General features: G+C 38.2%; 3 protein-coding genes across 5 annotated transcripts in view; all 3 read right to left on the bottom strand.

Moving 5' to 3' along the window:
* Nucleotides 1-4,439, bottom strand: part of LOC100639596 (sushi, von Willebrand factor type A, EGF and pentraxin domain-containing protein 1-like) — a 6,126-nt gene extending 1,687 nt beyond the window's left edge. The window contains exons 1-11 of one of the 3 annotated variants that reach the window (XM_020008098.1): nucleotides 4,244-4,439; nucleotides 4,019-4,192; nucleotides 3,794-3,970; nucleotides 3,564-3,740; nucleotides 3,328-3,507; nucleotides 2,878-3,054; nucleotides 2,644-2,823; nucleotides 2,409-2,585; nucleotides 2,178-2,354; nucleotides 1,953-2,132; nucleotides 1,858-1,896 (exon numbers count right to left, since the gene is read on the bottom strand). In XM_020008098.1, coding sequence (XP_019863657.1) covers nucleotides 1,858-1,896; nucleotides 1,953-2,132; nucleotides 2,178-2,354; nucleotides 2,409-2,585; nucleotides 2,644-2,823; nucleotides 2,878-3,054; nucleotides 3,328-3,507; nucleotides 3,564-3,740; nucleotides 3,794-3,970; nucleotides 4,019-4,192; nucleotides 4,244-4,424 — 1,819 coding nt within the window. In that variant the 5' untranslated portion in view covers nucleotides 4,425-4,439. The remainder of the gene's footprint in view (nucleotides 1-1,857; nucleotides 1,897-1,952; nucleotides 2,133-2,177; nucleotides 2,355-2,408; nucleotides 2,586-2,643; nucleotides 2,824-2,877; nucleotides 3,055-3,327; nucleotides 3,508-3,563; nucleotides 3,741-3,793; nucleotides 3,971-4,018; nucleotides 4,193-4,243) is intronic. The other 2 variants (XM_020008093.1, XM_020008103.1) reach the window with 2 other exon arrangements.
* A 369-nt stretch (nucleotides 4,440-4,808) lies between these two features.
* On the bottom strand, nucleotides 4,809-15,340 carry LOC100639471 (plasma membrane calcium-transporting ATPase 2). Its single transcript, XM_020008025.1, has 19 exons — nucleotides 15,130-15,340; nucleotides 14,529-15,002; nucleotides 14,273-14,456; nucleotides 13,745-13,961; nucleotides 12,161-12,263; nucleotides 11,779-11,888; nucleotides 10,903-11,050; nucleotides 10,275-10,795; nucleotides 9,691-9,826; nucleotides 9,486-9,554; nucleotides 9,200-9,411; nucleotides 9,006-9,103; nucleotides 8,732-8,915; nucleotides 8,311-8,505; nucleotides 7,912-8,106; nucleotides 7,212-7,835; nucleotides 6,758-6,950; nucleotides 5,395-5,486; nucleotides 4,809-5,317 (listed from the first exon to the last, which is right to left on the bottom strand). Exons 2-19 carry the CDS (start codon nucleotides 14,863-14,865, stop codon nucleotides 5,165-5,167), a joined length of 3,771 nt encoding a protein of 1,256 aa, XP_019863584.1. The 5' UTR covers nucleotides 14,866-15,002; nucleotides 15,130-15,340; the 3' UTR covers nucleotides 4,809-5,164.
* Nucleotides 15,341-15,762: 422 nt separating this feature from the next.
* On the bottom strand, nucleotides 15,763-20,045 carry LOC100639344 (host cell factor 1-like). The gene is made up of 13 exons (XM_003383644.3): nucleotides 19,839-20,045; nucleotides 19,621-19,754; nucleotides 19,271-19,434; nucleotides 18,904-19,176; nucleotides 18,667-18,770; nucleotides 17,683-17,837; nucleotides 17,409-17,529; nucleotides 17,003-17,238; nucleotides 16,785-16,952; nucleotides 16,611-16,738; nucleotides 16,375-16,494; nucleotides 16,203-16,304; nucleotides 15,763-16,071 (listed from the first exon to the last, which is right to left on the bottom strand). Exons 1-13 carry the CDS (start codon nucleotides 20,017-20,019, stop codon nucleotides 16,041-16,043), a joined length of 1,917 nt encoding a protein of 638 aa, XP_003383692.1. The 5' UTR covers nucleotides 20,020-20,045; the 3' UTR covers nucleotides 15,763-16,040.
* Nucleotides 20,046-20,098: the final 53 nt, after the last annotated feature.

The raw sequence follows: 20,098 nt of genomic DNA, 5'->3' as shown, positions 1-20,098 counted from the left end.
TAGCATAATATAAAAATATAAAAATACTTATTTTTCCTGTTGGTATATCTTACGCATGCAACTTGGTTCTTGTCCTGACCACTTTTTGGTAGCTAGACAAGTCCTTGTATCATCACCAACTAATTTGTATCCACTGTTGCAAGTGTATGTAGCAGTACTACCCAATCTAGTATCAGGATGTATAGATACAGCTCCATTAGCAATGTGAGGCAATGGACCACAATTGACACCTAAATGATGACATTATAACATTATATTATTCTAGTGGTAATAACTCACGTTTGCAGATTGGTGCTTCTCCTGACCATTTACCACTACGTGAGCATGATCTTGTAGCAAATCCAACCAATTGGAATCCTTCATTACAGGAATAGGTAGCTTTCTGTCCAGGATAACGGCCACTGACTTTCACACTACCATCCTTAGGGTCAGAAAGCTTAGGGCACACAACCTTGTCTAGAATAAACAAAAATTGATACATTTACTGATTAAATTTGACATAGCTTACATGGTGGATATCCAGAATGATAGCCACTACCTTGTTTTACACTGTGTTCTCGTGAATAAGATCGTTCATGTGAAGGTCTTCCATATGGTCCTTGTCCATATGGTCTTCCTCTAACATATCCATCACCATGAGATTCTTGAGCAAATGTTGCTCCAAAAATTGCAATGAGTACAAGACTTGCAAATAATACCTTCATTATGAAAGAGATTCTGTTCCTTTCTGTAGGTGACTCTCTGTTCATCTTCCTTGCCTTTTATATACTTTTCTCTTTGAATTATGTTTTCAATATTTGGTCTTCCATTAAAATAGGGTATTCACAAAGTTTACTGCACCCACTTGTGATAGCCATGACATAGTTAAAAGTCTAAGAAATAATTAATAGAGAAGACAGTTAGTTTAGACTGTGGCATATTACTACAGTAGTCAAAACTTCATCGGAGTCTTGATTAGATACGTCTATCTTATGTTTCTTGCTTGTTACTCAGTAAAACATCATTTAGGTAAGTCATAATGCTATAATAAACAGAGAGCCTGAGTTTATGATTCTGTGGGAAAATATTTGTATTTAAAAGTTGCTTTCTTGGCAATTCTATGGCCACTTGTATTGCAATGAATGCTTCCATTTTCTGATTTATAATAATGCTTATTCTCATATTACAAAATAAATTATGGGATGTAAAATGAAATTAATATCATTAGTCATCATAATATGAACCGTGACTCTTGACTGGCCCTCCATAGTGATCACTTTTAACACAGTCGCGATCAGACCCACTCCAGTGGCCAGTGTGAAGGCATACCCTGCGTCGACTACCATTCAACCTATACCCGTAGCTGCAGTGGTACACAACATAGGCACCTGGGTGTCGTCCTGAGGTATAAATCTTGCCAAATCGTGGCGGTTTTAATTTTGGGCATTGGATTTCTGGAATGAAAACTCAATTATGATATCCTGCTAGATCTAATTATAATTTTTCATTACTTTGACAAACAGGTTGCATTCCTGACCATTCTCCATCAGCCATGCAGCTGCGTGTACTGCTTCCTACCAGTTTAAACCCTGGTCTGCACTGGAAGGTAGCAGTTGAGGGGAAGGTGGTCCCTGGATAAAAGGTCACTCCACCATTAGCTGGTTTCTTAAGTGTGCCACAGTCAATAGCTAAAGAATATAATTATAATAAACAAGTCTCAAATTAAAGGAAACAGCATACGTTGACAGATAGGAGCTTCACTGGAATATTTTCCATTTGGTTGACAGGCAGATATAGGATTTCCAACAAGTGTATAGCCAGCATTACATGAGTAGACAACTGTGCTTCCAAGAGTGGTAGCATTGAATTGCATTGAACCATTAGGATCTGCTGGATCAGGGGCACCACAATCAACAGCTAATGAAATACAAATATAATGAAGTGGCTTGAAGAATGTAAGGTCTAGTTCTTACGTTGACATGTAGGAGCATCATCAGAATAAGTTTTATCATTTTGACAATAAATGGTAGCACTGCCAACAAGGAAGTATCCAGTATTACATGAGTAAGTGGTTTTATCTCCAAGAGAAGTTCCTTCAGTTGACTCAATCTGGCCATTAGGATCAGAAGTTGGTTGATCACCGCAGTCAATTGCTATATAATACAAATTGTAGGCTATATGTAACGGAATTAGCTTACGGTCACAAGTAGGAGCAGAGCCACTCCACTGGCCACTAGCTTGGCAAGTCCTTACAACATCAGAGCTAAGTTCATATCCTAGTTTACACCTGTACAATGCTTGACCTCCTAACAGTGTATTGGGTGAAATATGAACCCATCCATTTTCAGGGTTATCCAAGTCTCCACAATCAACAGCTGAGTATTGAAATAATTGATAATCAATAAGTACATGAATAAAAAGTTACTTACGAGTACAAGTTGGTTCAGATCCTGACCACTGGCCACTGGCCTGGCATGTCCTCACACTGTCTCCTTGTAGTGTATACCCATCATTACATGAGTAGGTAGCATTACTACCTAACATTGTATCAGGAGCAATTGATACCTCCCCATTAGCAATGTCTGATAGGTCACCACAATCAATACCTAAAAGGTTATTGTCATGCTAAATAGTAATTATTATTATGAGCAGTATTTTGCTTACGTTGACATGTAGGAGCCTTATCAGAATATGTTCCGTCATTCTGACAGTAAATAGTCTCTGATCCTTCAAGTGTGTATCCAGCATTGCATTGATAAGCAGTTTGATTTCTGAGGGAAGTTCCTTGAGTGGCTTTAATTGAACCATTAGGATCAGGTTCGGGTTGAGGGCCACAATCAATTGCTATTAGCAAACAATACACCAGTAATTAGCTACAACAAGGTCAACTTGACTTACGGTCACAAGTAGGGGCAGAGCCACTCCACTGGCCACTAGCTTGGCAAGTCCTTACAACATCAGAGCTAAGTTCATATCCTAGTTTACACCTGTACAATGCTTGACCTCCCAACAGTGTATTAGGTGAAATATGAACCCATCCATTTTTAGGGTCATCCAAGTCTCCACAATCAACAGCTAAAAACTGAATAAAAATATGTTTCAAAGCTTCTTAAGCTTACGGGCACAGGTTGGTTGAGATCCAGACCACTCCCCATTAGCTTGACACATTCTCATTGAGCTTCCTTGTAGTGTATATCCATCATCACATGAGTAGGTAGCATTACTACCTAACATTGTATCAGGAGCAATTGATACCTCCCCATTAGCAATGTCAGGCAAATCACCACAATCAATACCTAAGAAATGTTTTATTAATTCATGTATGTAATTATACTGGCATTGGTTTACGTTCACATGTAGGAGCATCATCAGAATAAGTTTTATCATTCTGACAATAAATGGTAGCACTGCCAACAAGGAAGTATCCAGTATTACATGAGTAAGTGGTTTTATCTCCAAGAGAAGTTCCTTCAGTTGACTCAATCTGGCCATTAGGATCAGAAGTTGGTTGATCACCGCAGTCAATTGCTATAGTATAAAATAGAATATAAATTGTATGCTATATGTAATATGAATTATCTTACGGTCACAAGTAGGGGCAGAGCCACTCCACTGGCCACTAGCTTGGCAAGTCCTTACAACATCAGAGCTAAGTTCATATCCTAGTTTACACCTGTACAATGCTTGACCTCCAAACAGTGTATTAGGTGAAATATGAACCCATCCATTCATAGGGTTGTCCAAGTCTCCACAGTCAACAGCTATTAGATATAAAGATATACTATAATCTGCTTTTAAATTTGCTTTTACTTACGTCTACAAACTGGTTCTTGTCCAGACCATTTTCCATTAGCTAGACAAGTCCTTGTGTCATTACCAACTAGTTTGTATCCACTGTTGCAAGTGTATGTAGCAGTACTACCCAATCTAGTATCAGGATGTATAGATACAGCTCCATTAGCAATGTGAGGCAATGGACCACAATTGACACCTAAAGGATGACATTAATGAACAATACAATATTAAAGAAGCGACTCACGTTTGCAGATTGGTGCCATTCCAGACCAAGTTCCATTGCCTATGCACAACCGAATGTGAAATCCAACCAATACATATCCTTTATTGCAGGAATAGATAGCTTTGTGTCCAAGATATTGACCAGTAACATTCACTTTACCACCAACTGGAGCACTAAGCTTTGGACACTTAGCTCCTACAGTAACATATAATAAGAGTTTTAATGTATAATGTACTATGTACATACGTGGATGGTAATATGATCCATAGCCACTTCCATACTTAACCCCAGCACTTGAGCCCTGGTGATGGTGGTATGGAGGCTGAGGAGGAGTACCAGAGGTTCGAAGGACCCTCTCTAAAGTAGCAGCTGCTGAGAAAGAAAGGAAAGTAATAAAAAGTAAGACGATTCCAAGTTTAGGATTCATGATTCCTGAAAAATTTAGTACAGCCTCTATCTCCTTTGCCACGTCTTTATATAAGCTTGGAGCTTTTGTGGGCAGACATTGAAACTCTTGTCTAACAAAATGATTATCGAACGCTCTAAGTCTTAACATATCTTCCTTAGTCACAAGTAATCTCGTGTACAGTCAAAATTCTATTATTAGAGTGAAGCATGATATGTATAGGGCCATTAACATTAAGACGCATTATTGGGTTAAGGACACAAGCCGTGTCAACATGTGGGAATCATGTCTATGCTGATGCGATCAATTTCAGCTAATGCAGTGGTGTTTATAAACGCAAACAAGCATTCATAAGAGGGTTGTGCTGTACATGTACATGAGGGGCCTAAGAAAATGTAACAAGTATTGTGTTGTAGCTTAATTATTATAATATATTGTCATAACTCATAAAGCATACACATAAAAGACATCCACGAGTAAAATGTTAGCATAATAATAGCAAAACACATAAAACAACAACAACAACAACAACAACAACTAATAATAATAACAACAATAATAATAATAATAATAATAATAATAATAATAATAATAATAATAATAATAATAATAATAATAATAATAATAAGTCAACAACAGTATAGCTTTATGAAGAATTAAGTTCCTAAATGTCTTTGGCAATAACAATTAATAATAATAATAATAATAATCATAAGCTCTACACTTCACATCATTAGTTTTTCTATCTAGCTCTTTCCTCACTACACTTCCGTTTCTTTGCTGTCCTTGAAAACAGGATTATCTCCAGCATTGTAGCGAGAGGATTTTGGTGTGAGTGTGTAATGGGGGAGTTGGGACAGAAGGAGCTGATCGTTTGACTCCAATCCTGACTTGAATGCATTGACGACACGAATCTAAAAGAAATGAAATATAAAATACGCAATTACATTAAACTACATGTACATGTATACGGGCTGTACAGCAAACTCACCTGTGTCCTGAGACGGCTCAGTGATTTGGCCCACAGAAGACGAGCTCTGTTAGCGTCATAAGAATCGAGACCAATGTCATAATCATTTTCATCTGAGGGAAAAAAAAGGAATGTGAAAGAATTGTTTATAGGAAGAAATGAATGCAGTTATACTATTAGGGTTTCACAAACTTAACAGACAAGAGGTCAATTATTATTTGAAATTTAACATAAAATTTTGATCGGAATCAGCTCAAACTTTCTAAACAATGACCCTGTACAATAGTACAGGGACTTTGGCCAGATTTTGGTGGAACTTTAAAAATTTTGAATTTTAAGGCAACTTATCTACATGTACATGTATTGATAATTTCCAATTGAAAACTTTTATCATGTACACATACATGTCCTTTTTGTACAGTTTCAGTGCAAAACATTAATAAAACATACATGCATATTTGTAAATACTGGCATTGAAAAGGACGTAATATTTTCAAAAACACCATAAAGCATAATCATTTAACTAGAAAAGTACAAGTTAGTACAAAAACAACACAATTATACATGCCATTCATTTACGATACATAAGGATCACACACGATGCTGATGGGGGAAATTTACGCAGCTGAGGAAGAAACAAGATATGCTTTTGCTTTATGAATGGACTTCACAGATGGGCGCTTTTATCTGTCTGAGTTTGGACTACACAGCTGGGTTTACACAGCAACACAAAACACGTCTTTATGATAGTATTGTGCTTTTCACACCTTAGCCCAGTATTGGTCTTTTGACACATTTGCCTGTAAACTACATGATACAGGGATTTACGGAGCACTGGATGATAGCCTTATACTGGCTTAAGGTGCTAACATGCGTCCTGATACTAACTCATTCATCAATCATTATCTGGGAGCTTAACTAGTAAGTACATGCATGGACACTGCTTATCAGTCTTTTGCAGAGTCTAAAACATATATCTCTCCTGTAAAAACTAAGAACTTAAAGAACTGAGAACAACAGCATTGTCTGGACAAAGGAGATGCACCTTTTATCATTGCTTGTGCAGTCTTAGTGATAGCAACAAGTGTATAATGATAGTAGACTTTTGAAATATGATATCATTATTGATTACATTCAAATGAGTTCCTGAAACATGAGACACACATAAAACACGAGTTACAGACATATCACATGAATCCCGTTTCTTGAAACAAGACATGCAACGTACCATTATTAAACGCAACATTTGTCCTAATTTTCAGAAAAACAAAACCATATATGTATACTATAATTAAGTGAGAGTTTGCCATGATAAAGGAGGGGAGTCTTAATGAATCAGTATTTTTTTACACAAATTCTTCCAACAAAATAATTCATTTGCTACCTTGTTGGTCGTCACTCTTTTTCCTCCAAGGTAGTCGTATAGCAGGGAACCTCTCTACTGGTATTAGTGTGAGTATTTGACCCCAAACAAGCTCAAATGAACCAAAGAAGATGCACCACATCCACAGATCAAATGAAAGTGATGTAGCTTTGAATATTCTATCATTCAGGCCGGGGACAACAATGAATAAGATCTGTATAATGAAGTATAATTATAATATTATTTAATGACTGAAAATTACAGAATGTCATATACTGTACATGTCTTATTACATATTTAATGAAATTAATCAGGATTGGCATTCAGTTTATAAAACAATTCCATTATTGTACATTGTAGCATAAACATACATGTACATGTACATGCATATCCACAACTACAGGCAAAAAACTTCATGACATAACCTGAACATGTACATGTACATTTCAGTGTTTCTATATGGAACTACATGTACCTGACAAATAACTTGGCCAAACATGATGCCAAGGAATATCCAGTTGGTGTGTATGTTAGCGAAAACGTTTTGTTCTCCGTGGATCCTACGAGCGTTAAACTCATTGAATATTTGCATGAAGACAAACGAATTGAATATCATTGTAAAGTGTTCGGTGGGCTCGGCAAAATAATTTTCACTTGCAGACTGGGTGTGATCGATATCAAATAGCTCTGGCCCGGCAAAGAGGAGGACGTTAAGAACCACCAGCTGGTAGAAGGAGTGTCCGATGATGAATAACCACATTCGACGAGATATTAGAGGCTTCTTGCGACCGTACGGTTTTCTCTTTAGCAATGCATCGGTAGGTGCTTCAGTAGCAAGAGCAAGACTGGCAAAAGTATCCATGACAATGTTAACCCAGAGGAGCTGTATGGCACGGAGTGGAGTGTCTCCGATAGTAAAGGAGCCAATGAGTACTAAGGTAACGGCTACCACATTGACCGTCAGTTGGAACTGAAGGAACTTTGAAATGGCATCGTAGACGTTGCGTCCCCATTTAACGGCTTGGACGATACTCGTAAAGTTATCGTCTGTTAGGATAATGTCACAAGCTTCTTTAGCAACGTCTGTACCAGCAATACCCTAAAAATGAGAGAGAAAGGGAGACAAAATATCATCAGAGAGAGATATATTAATAAACATGTGCTCATGTCTTTACCATAGCAAACCCAACATCGGCACATTTAAGAGCAGGTCCATCGTTAGTTCCATCACCAGTGACAGCCACAACCTCTCGGCTCTTGTTGACGCGGGACTGTATGATACCGTTGACCAGAGTGTGTTTATCTTGTGGTGAAGATCTTGCCAAAACACGCAATCTGGGCCATATTTTGTCAAGCATCTCTTGATTAACCTAATGGAGAGAGAGAGAGAGAGAGGGGGGGGGGAAGAAATTAGAGAAAAGAGAGAGTTAAGACAAGGTACATGAACATGAACAGTTAGTAAGAGAATAAACTTTGGTGGAGATGATATATGAAGAGAAATTAATGTCAATCAAACCAGTGTACACTGTAAACTAATGATACAAGTGCACTGTACATGTACATGTACAGCTTACCACTTCTTTTCCATCTTCTGTGACTGTCATTACTCTCTTTCTAAAAGTCGGTCCATCAAGTACAAGGAGTCCTTTGTTTCCTTTAGGGATGATCCCACACTTCTCTGCTATACTCTTTGCAGTCTCAACATTATCACCAGTAACCATACGGACTGTTATACCAGCTCTCTGACACTTTAATATGCTCTCAGGGACCTAAAATAAAATTTAAAAAATAATAATAAAAATTAATATTCTTATGCGAAATGTTGTTGTGGAGTGCCATATACACGTACATACATGTACTGTATGTATGCATCACAAAAAGGAAAAATAGTAAATAATTTCTGTATGTACATGCAAATTAAATTGAAGAAATTCCACACAAGTTAACACAACTATAAACCATTACCACACACAGACACTTATCAATCAGACCCACCTCGTCTCTGACAGGATCTTCAATTCCGACAATAGCAATACAGGTCAGTCCCGAGACGACATTATCCTCATCGTCCCAGTCAAAAACAGGCGGCTCCACTGACTCGCTTAAATTAACAATCTCAAGCCCCTGGCCCTGTTCAACATTGGACTTTGGAGCAGTTACTTCTTCCATTGTGAAATCCCTAAAGATATAATTGGCATTAAATCAATAATACATGTACATGCACATAATGAATACACGTACATGCAGTTAAACACAAGATCTACTGTACCTGTAGGCTAGGCAGATGGTACGTAATGCTCCTGAAGCCATGTTACGCACCACATTAGAATTAACATGTGAAGACATGTCATCTGTAAGCGGAACAATCTGAAGACAAAAAAGGCACAATGATACATGAAAGTATAATAGTTAAATATAAAACAATTTCTATACATACAGTACTACATGTAGTTTCTCTCTTACCTCTCCAGTGGCAGTCATTATTTTGTCACATTTATTGAGGACAATCTCAGAAGCTCCTTTTGTCAACAATCTGAATCCTTTGCCATCAGGGAGTGGTATGACGGTACTCATGCTCTTTCTTTTTGAGTTAAAAGTGAACTGTTTAACGAAACACTCCTTTGGGTAAACCTCGCGTATCGGATCATAGTGGATACCCAATTCAATTAAGTAGCCTGGAATAATAATAATAATAATAATAATAATAATGATGATGATGATGTACATGCATATGATACTAGTTGCTTACCAAGTAAAGCACATTCGGTTGAATTACCAACCTGATTCACCAATTTACCACCTTCTCCTCTTACCAGACCTAAAAAAACAGACATTTATATATGTACATGTACGTACATGCATTTGTACATGCATACTAGCATTAAAACATAAAAATACAACTATAGTCTAGGTCACTTATATTCAATTTTTAATTACATGTTAGGATTATTTACTTTTTAATTCATTGACAGTTAGTGGTTTCTTAGTTTCACTCTCTTTGGCTTCAGCACCAATCTTTCTTTTACGACGAGAAAAGAAACTAGACACTTTGCTAAGCAAACCATCATCATTGGCAGCAGCAGATTCAGGCTACATAAAGAAAATAAATAAAATAAAAGAAAGAGATGACATGTACATAGTTACATACATGTACATGTATATGTACATGCATACAAAACAAGTGTGATGCATGTACATGTACATGCTATTAATGAGTACAATGTGTGTATTAGTATTTCTAATCCCAAAAGAGAAATGTCTACATCAAACGGAAATTATGCCTCACAACTTAGGACTGACATCAAATCTCTTGAGAATTTTATAAATCGAAATAAAATCAATTTAACATGTGTACCAGCTTATACCATGTACGCAATGTTAAGCAAAGAAAGTTGTACTTGTACAAGCACATACATGTACATGTACATGTACCTTTAAAATATGGAAGTTGAAAAAGGCACAAAATACATAAACAACAACAACGATAATAGCAATAACAATAACAATAATAATGACAAAAAAACAAAAGCCCACGCACCTGCTGTAGTGAAGACGAGTAATTGCTATTGATAGCGATATTCTGTTGCAATACTTCCAGGACTGGAGGGGGGAAGTTCTCTGCAGTGGGAGTGTTACCGTTATACCTCATCTGTGCCACATAGCTATCCACAACTGTCATTCTATTGGTCGTCAGAGTCCCGGTCTTATCCGAGCAGATGGTCGTGGCGTTACCCATTGTCTCGCACGAGTGAAGGTGACGAACGAGATTATTATCCTTGAGCATCTTCTTGACAGAGAAGGCTAGAGCTATGGTCACTGCAAGTGGGAGACCCTCGGGAACGGCCACGACGATGACAGTCACCCCATTAATGAAGAAGAGGAGGAACTGGAGGGCGTCGGTCTTCATCGCACCTCGTCCCTTGATGCCATACTCTTCAATAGCAAACTTCAGTGAAGTGACAACTATAGCAAGAATAGCGGCGGCCATGCCAAAGTATCCAATCTGTAGAGCCAGCTTAGTGAGTTTCTTCTGGAGTACACTCCCGTGTGATGTCTCGCCTAAAAATAAAAAAAATTAAAAAAATCGCGTGCATGCACGTGTAGAATGGTTGTACTCTAATTAAAAGATTTCGGTGTAACTACAATTAATAATGCTCTACACTAACCTTTTTGCTGTTCCCTCCTTTTCTTCTCTTTCCTTGCTCTTCGGTTCTTCATGGCAGTCTTGGGATGCAGAATTTTCTGACAACAGCTCAACTCTTCCAATTCCTCTTCCTCTTCTTGCATCTCTTCTGCTCCTCTTGGTGGTATTTCCTGAAAATAATGATCGTTATTATAATAAGAACCACGTACACATGTGCATGTGTGTATACAGTCCATTAAATGTACAAAAGGATATGGTAGAATGAGAAAGAAAGAAACAGGAGAGAGAGAGAGAGGGGAGGAGAAAGAGAGGGGGTGAGAGAGAGAAGGGGTCACTATTGGAACAGGCACTGCCTATTAGTGACACAAAGTTTATAAATACTATTAATGAAGGTACACAAAACAATCCTTATATCTTCAAGTTAAATAGGAAGAGGCCATTATGCAACTGAAAACATTAATAATAGATGCACATACTGTATGTATCATGTACATGCACATAAAGAGCCATGAAACAGAATCAGTGAAGTATGTCGTATATACAAGCATGGATTATATGGATGGATTGACTATTCACACATTTTTAAACACATGAGATGTACACTGTATTTACAAAAACAATAGAGAGGAAAGAAAAAGAAAAGTGAAGGGAAAAGAAAAGAGGTTGAGAGTCAAAGGGACTCTTCCAGACAGACAGACACAAGCAGAATAATATATTGTACATACATGCACATGTACCACCACATGTACCTATACATCATACATATTGTACAATGCCACTGCTTATATGGAGATTTCAATAAAACTTGGTGACTTTTCAATTGCCAAATAATTTTGCCAAATCAATGTGTACAACATCAAGTGCGTGTGAGCATAATTATCATCATCATCATATTTACTTTTATTTCTACTTTGACTGGTTTCACTTCTTCATCTTGAGGATTCGTACGATTTCTGTATGCACGTACACACGGGCCAGTTATCTTCCTAAAAGCAGCTGTGATGATACCTAATAGAGAGAGAGGAGAGAGGGAGAGCGAAGAGAGAGAAAGAGAGGAGAGAGAGAAAGAGAGAGACAGAGAAGAATTAAGAAGAGGAGAGGAAGAAGGAAGCATGTAGTGAAGCAGGAAAGAATGAGAGAGTGAGTATAGTACAAAGCAGGAAAAGGAAGGAAGAATAGGTTTGATGCATTATCATGATGTCATGAAAAGAGAAGTTAGAGATCAAAAGGCCAGCTAGTGTATATACACATGTGGCATGGGCATAGGCAATATAGCTTACCAACTTCCTCTTCAGCTTGCTTGGACATTAAAGTAAATATTATGCCTTGTTGTGAGTGAATGCCTACAGCTATCACCAACATTGTACCAGTGCCTTCCATTACCTGTGAGAAAGGAGAGAGAGAGAGAGAGAGAGAGAGAGAGAGAGAGAGAGAGAGAGAGAGAGAGAGAGAGAGAGAGAGAGAGAGAGAGATACAATTTAATCATATACATGCATACATGCACGTCCCAGACACACTACCTAATGTACATGTATGTGTACATACACTCTACACTACAACTGGAATCATAGCAATGGCTGTAAAAATGTGATACAGGAAGAGGAACACAATGTACATGTGCAGACAGCAGACAGTGTGAATATAATCTTGTACCCATGAAGGACGTGAATAACAATGTGCATGGGAACAGTTAGTACAAACACACACCTGACACAGAGACAGTGACACATACGCTGCTCACTGCTGCTGCTTATAATGTAAATTTTCCAGTCGCTCATAACGCATTACATACATTTTTACATTCATTTACATGCGATTTTATCAAAGCGGAAGTATTCATTATCACTATGGTGACCCACAAAAGTTCTTAGAATCTTAGTGTTAATGTTTATAAGAACAATCAAGACAGCTGGAGACTACAATTACAATTACATTCTACAGGAGATGAGAGAGGCAGAGAAAGAGAGAGGCATAGAGGAAACCAGCAATTAGATGGTGATCTCATAGGAACAGAGCTTCTCTCTCTTCACTCTCACTATTTTAGCAATTAGCATAACATCCTATTCCCATATCCTGTCATGAGAAGGTAGTAAAATAACAGTCTGCTCCCTAAACAGGAAATACCAGACTAGCAGATACACAGTGAGCCAGCAAATGAATAGTAGTGCTACTTTATCCCACTCACCCTGACTAGTGTCACCGACTGTGTAGAGTAACATTAATTACATGTATGCATGTGCCTCTTCTTCAACGAGTCACGTGTAAATCTTACTTTAGTGTCTTTCTCCCCTTCCCTCATCCCCCCCTCTCTCTCACACATCCATATGCTCGAGCTCTTTATCTTTGAGCACAATACATGAACTCCAAATATGATATATCACATAAATGTAATAAGTGCATGGCACTTCCTGTCTTCATACATACATGTACATGTACATGTACATACATGTAAAATATATGATAAATGTTATTCTTCCTCTATCTTAATTATACACATACACAAATGTCATTTGCAGTTGCTAAATAAATATGAGGACACCCACAAAATGGGAGAGATATACATGCATACATTAGTTGCATTATGAAAATAATGACACTTTAAGTTGCTATAGTGATGGATGTATCAGTCAAGCATCACTAAATTTTATTTATTTTCAATCAAAACTTCACAGTTACGCTTACATGTATTAACGTGCAACTATTTCAATCAAAGCAAATTAAAGGATTTCTGGTGTTATAATATCAGTGACACATACTATTTCAACTGAAAGATCATTGTAAACATACTCCATAATGGGAACATTTACTTACCAGGACACATCAGATGTGTATGTCCCATGTCAATGCATGCACAAGTGTCTTACCTGTGTACCGGCATAAAGGAAAGGGTCCTTGTCAGGTCTCTTGCGTATGTTTTCAGTCTCTCCAGTTAGTGCCGACTCTGAGATGCTCACGTCGTTCCCGCGGATCAAGAGACCGTCACAGGGAAAGGCGTTACCATACTTGAACTCTATAATGTCGCCGACTATTATATCAGCAGCATTGATCTCGAATCTCTCAGACTCACGGATAACGGTATACCTTTAAAAAAGGAAATGTTGATAAAAATTAATTGCAAGTTAGTTATTACAAGTGACATATATATGTATTGTCTACATCTCTCTCTCTCTCTCTCTCTCTCTCTCTCTCTCTCTCTCTCTCTCTCTCTCTCTCTCTCCTCTTTCTAATATTTTACTACATAAAAGGTCACATATGAGTGATAAAAGATAGTTTAGGACACACACTAATTGCACTTTAAATATAAATGTACACAATACAGTCACATGTATGCCTAATTACAGGAAGTGTTACAGTAATTGCCACATTCTATGGTTACACTTTTCATTTCTTACTTTGAAGTGCTTTCCAGTTTCTTCTGCAAGTCCCTGAACTGTTGCTCTTTAGTGTAGTCATTGATTGCTGTTACCAAGACGACGATCACAACGGCGAGGAATATGGCAAAACCCTCAAACCAGGCAGTGCTTCTCTCATGCTCAGCGATACCCACACTTAACCCAATCGATATTATGGCACACACTAGAGAGGAGAGAGAGAGAGAGAGAGAGAGAGAGATGAAGAATAATTTAAAAGTGAAACTAAAACTCTTACATAGCAATATAAGTAGTATCTTGTCTTGGATGGCATCATACATCAGAGCCAAGAATGACTTGGGAGGAACTGGTTCTATATAATTGACACCAAATTCCCTTTTCCTTTCCTCGTGATCAGCCTCGTTCACCGGGAGTCCATCTGTAAGATTTGTCTTTAAGTGACGGGCTATGTCATCTATCCCTCCATACTGATCCACTTTCTTCATTCCACTCTTGTCACCGAAATCCATAATCTGAGTCAACTGGACTTGAGTAAGCCCAAACCTTTTGTCACTGGAGGCTGGAGTGAGGGCAGAAGCCTCTGAGGTCTTGTCATTTGGTGATTGCTCATCCATAATGCCAAGAGTAGATCTACTAATTATTTATATACAATACTCAAGTATGGCAAGTGATGGAGAGGTCTTTGTGGAGATAAATATAACACTGTCTCTTGATTCTTTCCTCTTCTTCACCTGCACGGTAGGAATAGATCCTGTTCAGGAGAGGGAAAGGAGGTGAGAAAGTGAGGGAAAGAGAGAGAAAAATCAAAGAGGAGGTAAGAGGGAAAGAAAAGGATAATAAAGAGAGATAGAGATGAGGATTAGTACATTACAACTAACCAAAAATAGAGAAAGAGAGAGCCAAGTCCAGTCAACTACAAGTGAAAATATTACACCTCAACAGACAAACTCGCCTTCTCCCTTTCCACTTATCAGAGAACCCTCGGAATACAATATACAGAGAGAGAGAGAGTAAGTGAAACGCCAAGTAACACTTCTATAAGTAAATGGGAGTCGCCCTAGTCTAGATCTAACGAGAAAGGTCGACGCTGCTGGGCTGGCAGGTGGCTCTCTTGTTATATTGATGACACAGGCAGGAAGTGGCTATGGTAAAATGAGACCATGAATGTTGGCACATCCTCTCCCAACCCGGCCCTCCCTTCCTCTTGTTAATTCATACCATGAATACAATAGAGATGATTCCAGAGTACTGACTGTTAAATTTAAAAAGAGCAAAGTGTAGCGATACATGTACTTACACTTAATGATGTCAAGTACAAGTACATGCAAAAGTCGTCATTTTTTTATCATGATTATTATCTAGATGTACATTAAAGAAGGATGATTGCTTAAATTTGACCTTTTGGAACACAAGATAATTAATCTACTTTGGATACCTTATAAAAGATAATAATCATTATGAAAACAATGTACATGCATACATGTACATGTGTATTAGGATTGCAAGTCATATTAATAGTACAGAGAAGGTTAAATGAAAATTTTTGCATAAGTAGCAAAATGAAACACAAAAACTGGTTAAGTAGAACATAGCAAATACATGTACGTCACAATGATGAATAATGACATGCACATTTCGCTACAAAGAGATACCGAAAGTCAATTAAATGAAAATAGATGGAGAGAAAAAGACAAAAGAAATGAAACAGAAAGTTTTGTGCTACATGTGTACTTTGCACAAGAAAATACTGCATTGGAGGTACAGGGAAAGACTAAAGGGACTCTCCCCTCTAGTTGACTTTTGCCTTCTTTGCTTCTTCGCTAAAAAGTAAAAAAAGAATAAAGATAAAATTTAAAAAAAGAATAAAGATAAAATTATCATTGAACAAGTTTATCATACAACAACAGTGTAGTACACATGATGTGTATAATGATACGATACATTAACTTACGCAGCTGGAGGGGAGGAGGCAGGTCTCTTAGCGACAGCAGCTGCAGCTTTATCGGCAGGCTTTGGATCCTGGAGCCACCTCACTTGAGTAGCAGGGCCATACCTTATAAGGAAAGGATACAAATGTACATGCAATAGCTATAGGCCCTCTCTTAATCTTCTAACTCCCTCACCCCTTGTCATTCTTAGCTGCAATACGGAATATGATGGCTGGCTTTGATGTCATGTCAATATGAGCAGATCCTAACTGACTGTGAGACACTACACAAGAACTTCCAGGACCACAATAAACACTAGAGAGAGAGAGAGAGTGAGAAATAATCATTAATGCATTAGATGTACAGTATATAATAAGTACAGTGCTAGACTATAGTATTATGCACCCAGTGTACATGTTAATGTAACATACCGTGCAAATGCCATTGTACCGGGCTGTGCCCCAGCTTGAGGCTTAAGACCAAGATACACTGAATACTCTGATATTGTACCAGCTGAATTAGCAGGAGGTTCCCATGACAAATGAGCTCCTTCAGAACTCTACAGCAAAAAAATAAAATATAATAGGACACATCAGCTCCTTTACCTTGCTGATCCTAATGGCAGATGGAGCTCCAGGGAAACCTGGCATGCATGTTTTGAAAGCAGCAACTTCGGAGAATGGACCACGCCCACATGAGTTCAACCCGCAGACCCGAAACTTGTAGGCACGCCCTGAGAGAAGCTCTACCCGCTGGAGCTTTGTCTCTCCTGCCTGCAAATAATAACAATCATAACATGCTGTTAAAACTATAATATTATTACCATAGTGGGGTCTTCAACAGATACTTGATAAGCAGTAACAACATACTGTGTGCCCTTAATAACGTCAACATCATACCACTTGCTCTGTTCGGCAGGAGCAGGAGCAGGAGCAGCAGGGGGCGGGGCAGTGGGAGGAGCTCCAGGTTTAGTCTCCTCTCCTTTTGGAGGCTGAGTTGCTGTTGGTGTAGTAGAAGATGAGGAGGAGTACTCTTGGACCTGGAGCAGGTAATTATCAGCTGAAGGAAAAATAAAATTTAACATTAAAAAAATCAACCACCCACACATTTAATTAAAATGCAACTTGACAACTAGAAAAAATTTCGTTGCATATATCACATACACAAAACTAAATCAACCATCACGTGCAATTAAAAATTAAAAATCACAATCAAAATGTTTTGCTAACCAGAGGAAATGGCTGTCCAAAGTAACTCAAGGCTATGCGTGCCGGCACGTACCAGCTGGACTCTAGCAGGAGGAGGGGGTATCTCAGTCTCCAGGTACCACAAATCAGAACAACAAACTTGCTGCATAAAGAGACAAGCATGTAAACGATGTACACATACAGTACATGTACATGTAAATGACATTTTTTACATTTTATGTACATGCGTTAGGTGATGAAGGACTACGGTGTGAATATACATACATTATGTATGACGACACAACTCTCTCCCTACCTGACTGTTCCATACTTTCTTGTACCCATCCCTTCCACTCCATACGTACATGCGGGTACCAACCACGGCAGCACAGGAGCCGGCTCTTGGTCCAATGACATCATCACGATCATCGGTCTCTGGATAATTGGGGCATGGCTCCCAAGAGCTGGTATCTAAAAATAAAAATACAGTGTAGTAATTAATTTACTATTAAATTTTATCATACAATACATATGGTGGGCTGTATGCGTGTACATGTACAGATCTTAATGTCACTATAAATGATCTATTTTATAGAACAAGTGAGCATGAAGTACATACATTGTACAGTACCTAATTGTATGGATCAGTATTGTGTATGATGTCACTAATGTGGAAGGTGTGTGTAAAAAGGGATGGAGGGAATGAAGCACATGTGTATCAGTATGTAAATAAAGGAAGAATGACTCAACAGGTAGCTATAGCTACATGCATAGTAACTGCTGGAATACATGAATAATATAACAGGAAAGGCATAAGGAAGAGAAAAAAATGAGTACTCACTTATTAATCTGCAGCATATACATGTATATACATACATGTATGATCATACTGTTGTACAATATACCAGTATTATGCTACAACGTGTGTAGGCACATGTATAGGCAATTAGGCATATGGACACAAATACTTAGCGCTAACTGTCAGCAGGAATGCTAACAAATAATCACAGTAACAGCTAGTGAGTGAAGGAAGCATTGGATGAGTAGAGCAAGTGTCTGCTGCGTCAATACATGTGTGTATTAAATATGAGCATTCCATTGATCATCAAATAATGTATAAAGACATGAGACAGGAAGGAAGGAGAGCATTGCTAGTACAAAGGAATGAGTGGTTGAGCATCCTTGGAGTGAGTACAAACTTTTGTTTACATTTAACAGCTAGCTATATATATGAAGCAAATTAAAGGTTATACATTATACGTGTGTGATCAAGTATGTGCATACTGGTATTATAACTAACCAAGATTAAAGCAAGCAAGTGAATTGGTGCACTTCCATTCAGCTTCATGAGCCTGCTCGCCCTCTTTGTTCATTACAGGCACCCAACCACCAACTGTGTACATCCTAAGTCAAGATACAAAGACCATGCATACATGTACATGTATATAAAGAGAAATATGTAATTATTAAAATAAATAAAATGAGAAACTACACGTTCTTTTTCCTACATGTGCATGTACATGCATGCATTATTAACCTGTTCTTAATGATAGCCGATACATGAAGGCTCCTTGGCAATGGAACTTTACCCTGAGATGCAACGTTGGTCCATTTCCACGGGTCCGTCTCAAGTATCCAAAGGTCCCCCAGTCTCTTCCCGTTCATCCCACCGTACACAACCAGTTTGGTCCCCCATGTAATGGCAGTGTGGCTCTCACGCACAGGAGGGATGGGACCGTCAAAAGTAGGCGCATGCCATTGGAGAGAAGTCCCTTCCTTTATCTCAAGGAGTTGAATGTCATTGAGGTACCTAAAAGTATACAGTAGTATGGTAACAGTATAGTAATGAGGGTAATGTAATAATGGTATAGTTTGAGGGGGAGAGAGAGAAGCAAGTGAAATACTTTGGTATGTTAAGTTTAGGATCATTTGATTCGTTTGCCAAACCGCCAAAGATGATCGCCTTCTGTCCAACAAGATTAAATGAATGACCAAGACGAGGGCAAGGGGGCTCGCCGAGTGGAGTCAACCTCCGCCACTCCCACCTACTGGCCAGTAGCTCATACAACTATAATCATAATAAATGATGATAATGATAATAATAATAATAATAATAATGATAATAATAATAGTACTATATAATAATTATTATTATTTTAAAATCAATAAGTGATAATATTGACACCAACACATTTAATTTAAAAAAAATCAAAACTGGCCCTTCCCTGCTGTACAAATATTTAAATAGTCTCACGTCATTCGAATAGCGTCCAAATTCAACCATTCCTCCGAATGTAAGGAGCCTGACTCCATCACAGATGAATCCAAATGCAGCGCAACCGCTCGGCTTCTCTCCTTTAACCTGTGGGGCAAACCATTGATTGGTAGCTGTATAAAAGAGAGACATGACATTACATGAAAGTGGCGGGGAATAAATAATAATAATAAAGACGCGTATCCGCCATTTTTTACCAGTGTTCAGCACGTGGAGAGTGTCTATAATGCCATCATTGCCTCCTCCGAATATAATAATGAGCTCTTTAATGGAGACAGCCTTGTGCCCATGCCTGGGTTGAGGAGAAGGGCCAGTGGTTGTTGTTATCTTTCTCCACTTAAGATTTAAGGCAGCTTCGCCCTCCGCCGTTTCCGCCATTTTAACACCGGCGAGAGAACCTGATCACGTGATCCGAAACGCTAAATTATTCAGTTTTGATAGGGTTAAATTTTGCCTC

This window comes from Amphimedon queenslandica, unplaced genomic scaffold (genome assembly GCF_000090795.2).
Source record: "Amphimedon queenslandica unplaced genomic scaffold, v1.1 AMPQUscaffold_13508, whole genome shotgun sequence".
Classification (NCBI taxonomy): Eukaryota; Metazoa; Porifera; class Demospongiae; order Haplosclerida; family Niphatidae; genus Amphimedon; species Amphimedon queenslandica.
This window is presented reverse-complemented; position numbering and strand designations above follow the sequence as displayed.